General features: G+C 40.8%; 1 protein-coding gene across 1 annotated transcript in view; it reads right to left on the reverse strand.

The window, feature by feature from the left end:
* Window positions 1-3176: 3176 nt before the first annotated feature.
* grik4 (glutamate receptor, ionotropic, kainate 4) overlaps window positions 3177-8522 on the reverse strand; it is a gene marked incomplete in the record, with an annotated part of 296905 nt that continues 291559 nt past the window's right edge. Inside the window, 4 exon segments of the mRNA XM_032508827.1 lie at window positions 3177-4052; window positions 6163-6281; window positions 6430-6558; window positions 7606-7831. Coding sequence (XP_032364718.1) covers window positions 3663-4052; window positions 6163-6281; window positions 6430-6558; window positions 7606-7831 — 864 coding nt within the window.

Here is an 8522-nt window from a genome sequence, read left to right on the forward strand (position 1 = left end):
CCTTCAGCTCTTCTGCATTGTTTGGTCTCATGTCTTTCATCTTTCTCTTGGCAATGCCTCATAGATTCTCTAGTCTATGGGGTTCAGGTCAGGAGAGTTTGCGGGCCAATCAAGCACAGTAATCCCATGGTCATTGAACCAGGTCATCTGCTGGTGTTGGTCCACTGTGCTTTATTAAGTCCAGAGTCAGCGCAGCCGTCTACCAGGACATTTTAGAGTACTTTATGCCTCCTTCAGCAGACGAGCTTTATGGAGATGCTGACTTTTTCAGCAGGACTTGGCACCTGCCCACACGGCCAAAAGTACCAAAACTTGGTTCAGTGACCATGGGATTACTGTGCTTGATTGGCCCGCAAACTCTCCTGAGCTGAACCCCATAGAGAATCTATAAGGCATTGCCAAGACAAAGATGAGAGACATGAGACCGAACAATGCAGAAGAGCTGAAGGCCGCTATTGTAGCATCCTGGTCTTCCATAACACCTCAGCAGGGCCACAGGCTGATAGCATCCATGCCACGCCGCATTGAGGCAGTAATTCATGCAAAAGGGGCCCAAACAAAGTAATGAGTACATATGAATGATTAGACTTTTCAGAGGGCTGACATTTTTGTATTTAAAATCCTTTTTTTATTGATTTCATGCAATATTCAAATGTTCTGAGATTTTGAATTCAGGGTTTTCATAAGCTGTATGCCGTATTCATCAAAATTATATCAAATAAAGGCTTGAAATATCTCACTTTGCATGTAATGAGTCTATATAATATATTAGTTTCACCTTTTAAGTTGAATTACTGAAATGAATGAACTATTGCGCCATATGCAAATTTTTTGAGTTTCACCTGTATACATATGTATATATATAGTTCAGTATAATAGTCCATTACTTGGATAAGGTGCAATGCCACTCCAGCAGATAACATAATGCCTTTGTGACTCCCATTGATCTCTTTTCGGTGCCAAATCAAGATTCAATGCTGTTTCAAACCCCAATGTGTTATTGTGGGAGTTCAGACTCACACAGACAGACATTCTGCAGACCTCAATCAAAAGTCCTGAAACACTTTTTAGCAACTGATTGAATGGATATTGAAAATGTGGGAAAGAAAAACCCTCAAATAGAAATTCCACTCATTTTGGATTCCAGTCACCCAATTGTGCAGAACCAATAATTCACTGAAGACTCTCTATTAGTACAATTGTGCTGCAGTTCCCTCCAGGTCTGTCAGCAGTTGATCCACCACAGTTTCACGTTTACCAGCTTCTGAAACAGCGTAACAATCACGGGCCATTAATGCAATGTGCATATGAAATGGTGAAACAAAAGAGAAAAAAAGATTCAATAACAAGGTGACAGTGTAACAACTCACTTGTGAGTCCAAACTACATGTTCCTATCATGATTCAACATAAACACTTTTACAAATGCAGGATACTGATTATGATTCATAATGATAATTCATACCCCCTATATTTAAATAATTTCTCCATGAATTATCACAGTTACTACTATTAGAGAGTAAAGGTTACTCAAGAAGGCTTTCAGGCACCAACATGGAGATGTATCCCAATGACGGTTATTATTAGATTTTCTTCCAGGGTTAACTCATTTATTTTTTTTCCCTTAAAGGGGTTGTACTCTTAATGTCTATCTACTATCTCAGTTCTATGGATGAATTTTCCTCTGTTTTTTGGATTGTTATTATTACTAGATTCTTTTTTCTTGTGTTTCGTTAAATAAAATAACTTTGTAAGAAAGAATTGGAAATATGTATGCTGGCTTCTTAATGTGTCGCAGAGAGATTTGAATGGAAGTTTGGATTTGTGTGTAGGTGCTGTGATCTATTTTGATTTTGTGACACGTCACAACAATGAGGTTGTTACCTTATGACAATAAGATAAGAAAAAAGCATGGTGAATGATCAATGGGTCGGACTCCTCCAATTTATCATTCACTCCTCTTTCCAGGTACAGAGCATATGTAGAGAATATCTAACCATGACATCCTGCCTGCAGGTGATATATAACAAAGATGAACGTGGCTAATAAAAGTACAAGAGAGCTACGGCAGCTCTACCTTCAAGCTGTGTTGAGTTGGTGGCCTAGTTCTGAGGGATGGTGACTGACAGAGCCTGATGGGCAGATTTAAAATGATGGACACATCAAACATAAACAAGAAGCAGCGAAGACAGGTGGCTGACCGTTGATTCCCACTGTGCAACAGTCAGCCTTTCATATTCAATAACACCGTCAAACCAGTTGGAAAATACCAAGGCGTGTCACAGTCTACGCAGAAAGTAACTTACAAATCCTGTTGCCCAATCTTTCCATGAATACAACCAACTAGTTTAGTTTGATTCTTTATCAGTTTGCATTCAAAATCTCTCTTTTAAACACCCGGGTCATATAGTCTGAGCTTGGGTTGGGTTTTTGCAAAAAACAAAAGAATAAAAATGTTAGAGGACATCTCAGCCGATTGAATTAAAATACTCCTCGAAGCAGTGTGTAAAACATCACATTCAGTAAAGGGTTAAATGCTTGACATTCTAAAAGAATCAAATCAACTGCAGATATAATTTCTTGTTTTGCTTTACCAGGAACTTCATGTTTTCCGTTGGTTCTGATATCAGCTGGGTTTCATTCACACACACAGTACATATACCTCGGATGTCTTACAGACTGTGCAGGAGACTGTGTGTTTATTTTTAAGTGAGAGATCATAAAAAGGACAAGTGATGAGACAATACATTTGCCATGGTGTCAAAGATGTAGGACAGACAGAGGAGAAAGAAATGTCAAGAAACAGAGGAAGAAGGAAATTAATGGATGCCATTGTGTGTGAAGCCATCATGTATTTAAGCAGGTATTCAAAACAGGACATCATTCTTTCAGCTACTCAGCCACCACAGCAATTAATCATTCAATGAGCACCTGCCCACACCTCTGGACATGCATCTCTGTCTTTCAGAGATACCAACAATTAAAACATTTTTTAATAGAATATCACTACTATAAAAGAAGTCCGTGTGTCTGTATGTTTCTCTTTGTTTTCTTGGTTCATTTGAGTTTGTTGTCTTCTCAAGGCTGTGGTGCTTTTTTTAGCCACAAGATAGTTCTTATGGTTTTTTTGGCACTTTCAAAATAAAAGGATTTGAAGGATGACCTAGCATTAGTCTGTTCATCTGTGCAGCTCTTCAGAGGCAATACATGTTCATACAGTAATTTGTCAGATAAAAAAAGAACTTTTTTTTTTTTTTAAGAACAATAGAATAACAATATTCAGTACTGATAATCCAACAGAGGGACAGAAATAATTTAAAAAGGAAAAAAAGAAACAGCACAATGATAAATGACTGAAAATACTGCATAGTACAAATGCCCCGTAGCTGTTTTTGTCTGTCCTGTCTGACACAGTACTAAGGGCCAACAGGAACAGACCACAATGAAACAGACTCATTAGTTTCTCCTACGACCAAAGAAAAAAAATCACCCATGGAGACTCCAAAACTGACTACTGGCTGTTGCCTCAAGGGCAAAACAAAGCACTGTCCTGGCCTTTAAGATCAAGCCCCGACAGGCTGAATAAAAATACGATGTGATCATTGATCCCTGGAAAGTAGAGAGGCGAGGTGGGAAAGTCAGTCCTGTTGGAATCGCTGGCCGTTATTCAGGTTCACTGCTATTTGTGGTCTTGTCCCACTCTATGCTCTCCTCACTGTGCGTGGGTGAAGGGAGGGCCCCTGTGGCCCCTGCAGGACGCATCCTCAGTCCCTGGAAGCGACGGCACTCGGGGCATATGCGGATGTGGCTGCACCCCCTCGCAACCAGGGCAGCCTCCTGTGCTAGTCTGTGAGAGAGGGGTTCAGGCAGTCCCGTGCCCCCGCACAGCTTTCCGTTGCTGAGGCTGACGGCGGCAGCTCGTGCCCGACGCTCCTCCAGGGGTAAGGGCCGCGGCCGCAGCATCGAAGCCGTCCGCCGGCGCCTCACCTGCAGGCTGTCGCGACACAGGACGATCCCATGGAGCTCCCGTAGCATCTCCTCACACACTGACTGCTGTGAGCACACACACAGGGAGAAAAAAAGATAGGGGAGAGGGGGATAAGAGGGGGAGAGAAAGGGAGAGAGGCCAGACAACTCACTGACTGACTGACTTAATCAGGACAAACTGATAAACATCACAGACACATAACAAATACATTTAATCATTAGAATCAGTGTACAGTGGAAAAAAACAGGGAGATGGTTGGTGTAGCTTTAACAACTATCAGTCAAAATCACAACAGATCCATATATACATATGCAATTTTAAACTTAATTTTTAAACACATACAGACATAACACAGGAATTATCCATTACAATGACAGACATGACAGTGAAACTCAGTTGAAAGGCTAATTATCACACACACACACACACACATAGGGTGAAACAAATATCTATGCTGCTCAAAAAGAAGAAATCACATGAGGTTTTGACTTTCACATTCTGAATGTTTATTGAATTAAAATCACAGTGCGGAGTCCATTTGAAAAGACAATTATTAAGTATCTTTTAAAGGAAACACATCAGAAATAATTATAACACTGCATGTACATCTTTCTCTACTCAACCATTTCTAGTTAATGGTGTCACCGCCGTAAGAACAGCCTAGCCGAGCTATTTTGGTTACAGAACTGAGGATTTTCTTTAAATTGGCCTTTTATTTGTCTTGAAGAAAATGCCTCTTCTAACAGCAGGAGTTCTGTGACAAGACTGGACACACTCCTCATATTGCTTTCTAGTCCCCTCTCCAGAATAAGCTACATTAAAATATATATGATTTTAGACTGTACATATAGTTTTGATTTATCATTTATACCGTTTTAAGGATTATAATAACAACACACTATCTGCGTGACTTTTCACAGGGAAAAATACTTATAGGTGTTTTTTAAAATCAAGTAGAAATCTTCTACCACAACTAATCCATTACTGTCTTTATTCATCTCTAAAGCAATGAATGACTTCTGGTCTCTGACAACTGAGCGAAGATGTGCACATAATGCCAAGCATCTTTTAAGTAAAATGATGATTGGATTAAGGCTATGAGAAAACTACAACCACATCTCATGGCAGCACCCTGTAATGTATTCAACACCAATCAGATTGAACTACATTCAATATTCTATATTGTGTACGATATTTTATGAAATATATATATATATATATTTATGAGTCTTTACGGAATCCCCCTGGGGTCAGCTGAGTAAAAGCAACTAAACAGTACGCACAGAATACAAATCTGTTCCCTCAGTTTTATAAACCATGCGCACGGATTCATAATCTGTGCGCATGGTTTTATAAACGTGAGCAAAGTTAGAAAGATATTCACAGATTCGAACTTCACAAATGACGCATCTTTCCAATGTAGTACGGTTAAAAACGAGCTCTAAACTCATTTTCAAATCAAAAAGAGCCCTCCTCCAACATGGAGAAATAAGATTGGTCTCTAGTAGCAGCCGGCGTTGCTTAGGGACCGTCTATAAACTACAACACTGATACAAAAATATGTATTAATCTAATGATTAAATAAAATAGAGTCTCCAAACTTCTTTTTTAAAAGTAAGTGCTGTAGTACAACTAGCAAGAGACAAGTTATAATTGAGGTAAGTTTGGAGACACTATCTCATTAAATCATTAGATTAATAAATACTTCTGTGGGGAGTTGTAGTTAATAGACGGTCCCTAAGCAGACTGCTAGACTTTTGATTACTGTCTCTCTCACAACCGAGGGCACAGATTATGAATCCGTGCAAACAGTTTTTAAAACCGAGGGAACGGATCTTTATTCTGTGCACACGGTTTAGTTTTTTTGTCTCAGCTGACCCCAGGGGGGCTCCGTGCGTCTTCTACTGCTTTAAATAGAAAATAATCCATATATGCATGTACTCTGAGTAAGGAATAAGTGAGGTATATCTTTGGATTTGTAATGACCATGTCATATAAGCTGGACGGAGGAAGGATGGGTGTCCAGTGGAACCCAGAGGAAGACAAAGCCACCTGCTACATTTCCTGTAATAGCTGTGCTCTGTGAGAAAGCCTAGCAGCTCCGCGAGGGGGAGGGTGCCAGCAGGGAGGGGAGAGAGAGACAAAGCAGATGCAGGTTAGATAGCCCTCTCTCACCTCATTTCCTGGGGCCTGTCTTAACATCCAGACAAACTCCAGCACTGCCATGAAGATAGCCACCAGCAGGCCACACACCAGCACCACGAAGATGCCGCCGATGTTCTCCATGCCCAGGCCTGGAGACAACAGGATATGGTAGGGGAAGTGAGAGATGCCCCGAAAAAGCGATTTGATTAAGGCAACTAAATTGAAATGTTGTTCCAAACACACACAAGCGGAAGTAGAGCTGAAGAACAAGCAGAAGGGGATTAACCGGAGACAAACCTTTGGCACGGTGGTCCTCCTCCTTCGGACACTTGCCACCATCCCACCACTTCCTCTTGAGGATCTCCAAACGATTGTCCTCCTGCATTTTGAGGATGGCCAGGTCAAACTCATCTCGGTACACTGATCCTGCAGGGAAGAGAGAAGCAAAGCTCAAACCTGCACAATGCAAAAAATCTCTTAATGAGGTATTCCAACTTAAAACGGAACCTTTAGACGAAAATATCTACTTGTTTAGAGTTCAAACACACTCACTGTGTCAAATCAAATGACATTTTCATGACTTTTGCTCTGATGTACCGTGGTGAATGGAAAATGATGTCACCCAATTAGAAAACTTTGTTTCACCAAAAAAGGAAGATGTTAAATTTAAGATTAAATAGCTTACAAGGATTTCACAGTGTTCTACAGGTTACATCAAATTATGCAGTGTGGGACCTTAGCTACTAAAGAGTGGGTATATTTATCTTCTAAAGATCAAAGGAAATGAAATTAATCTTGTTTACTTCAAGGTGTGTTTTTTCCTTGTCTAGAGATTGAGTCTAGCTGAGATCAAAGTGTAAGTAAACCCTGTTTTTATACTCTCAGAACAGCACGCCAGTCATTCAGCAAGAGTTCCACATTCAACAGGAACAATATTTTAAATTCCCTTTCTATCGTCCTCCCTTCTCCCATCACAGCATGGAAACAGCCACTCTATTAAGATCTGGCTGTATGTCTCTTTTAGTTTCTCACTTTTTGCATCATTTCCCCCCCACGATAGCACTTAATGGCTTTGCTGACGCTTTACTTTTCAATTTATCTCTCCAATGTGATGTTTATGGTGTATCCGCCACCAATGCCCCTGCTCTTTATCCCCCCTTCTTAGCTTCAAAATGAATTATACAGTGTATCTAAGAAAAAACTTAAGTTTTGTCCTCTGCTATGTTTATTTTACACTGAACTCCCTTTCCCATAAACTTCTCCAATAACGCCAAAAACACTGCAAGCAGCGGCAAAATAAGCAGATAGACATTCTTTGTAAACATAGGTCACCAAGTCACAGGAGTCACAGGACTCTGTTACTGGTTGGCTGCGGTATTATTGTTATTTTATTGTAAATTCTCCTTTTCTCTTCTCTTATTTTTATTTCTTGTTTCCCCCACCAAATTTTCCAGTCCATCATTCTCCACTCACCCACAGGCATGCCAATGCCATAGCCCTTGGTGTCCAGCAGTCCTCCAATCTGAGTCAGGTTGCAGTTCCTCTGGCGGTAGTACTCGTTCATGGTGCTCTCAAGCAAGTAAGCATAGTTGGAGTTGAGGACACGGGCGATGCCTTCCTCTGTGCTCTTCACAAACACACTGGGCTGTTTTGAGTGCATGAAGTTCCACATACGCTGGTATGTCTGGTAGCGAGAGTTCTGCAGAGTGGCGAGACACAATTAGGAGCCACAGACACATTCAGATGTGAGAGAAACAGTAAACAAAGTCTAGCAGTCGCAGATACATCATTTCTCAGTTTTGCAAAGGCGAGTGTTTTTCATTTGTTATTCTATTTCATTGTTTTGACTGATGGATTTATTTAAATTCTCCAAAAGGTTTGCTGCAGTAAAATGTGAATGCTTTTCTTCCAATCTTTTTCCATTTGTGTAGTTTACAACAGAATCTTCACTTAACATATCCACCTGTCTTCTACTTTGTCTTGGCCCGTCTTCCTTGAGTTATTCAAGGTCCAGTGGAGATGAAAGCACAAAGAAAGACAAGGCTAATGTATCTATTTCCTTCCCTCCATATCATCCTTCACTGTCCTTCTCCCTGTAACACACTCGTTCTCTGTTTCTCACACTCTCTCACTCTAATTCTCTCTCTGAGGTCAAATCTTTAGAAGATGAAAGACGATAGGGTGTGCCTCTCTTGGGGACCTGGACAGTGTCCCATCTCCCTGAGAATACGGATACTAAATGGTTGGGGAAAGGAACAGACAGGAAACAGATAAAACCTTTGGTTTGAGGAGGAAGGACACAAAGGACAGGAAGGTGATGAGGAGGGCAACTTCACTGATGGCCCACTGATTGCTGCAGGCACGTGGGTGACTGTGTGTGTGTGTGTGTG

The sequence above is a fragment of the Etheostoma spectabile genome, chromosome 3 (assembly GCF_008692095.1).
Source record: "Etheostoma spectabile isolate EspeVRDwgs_2016 chromosome 3, UIUC_Espe_1.0, whole genome shotgun sequence".
NCBI classification, from domain to species: domain Eukaryota; kingdom Metazoa; phylum Chordata; class Actinopteri; order Perciformes; family Percidae; genus Etheostoma; species Etheostoma spectabile.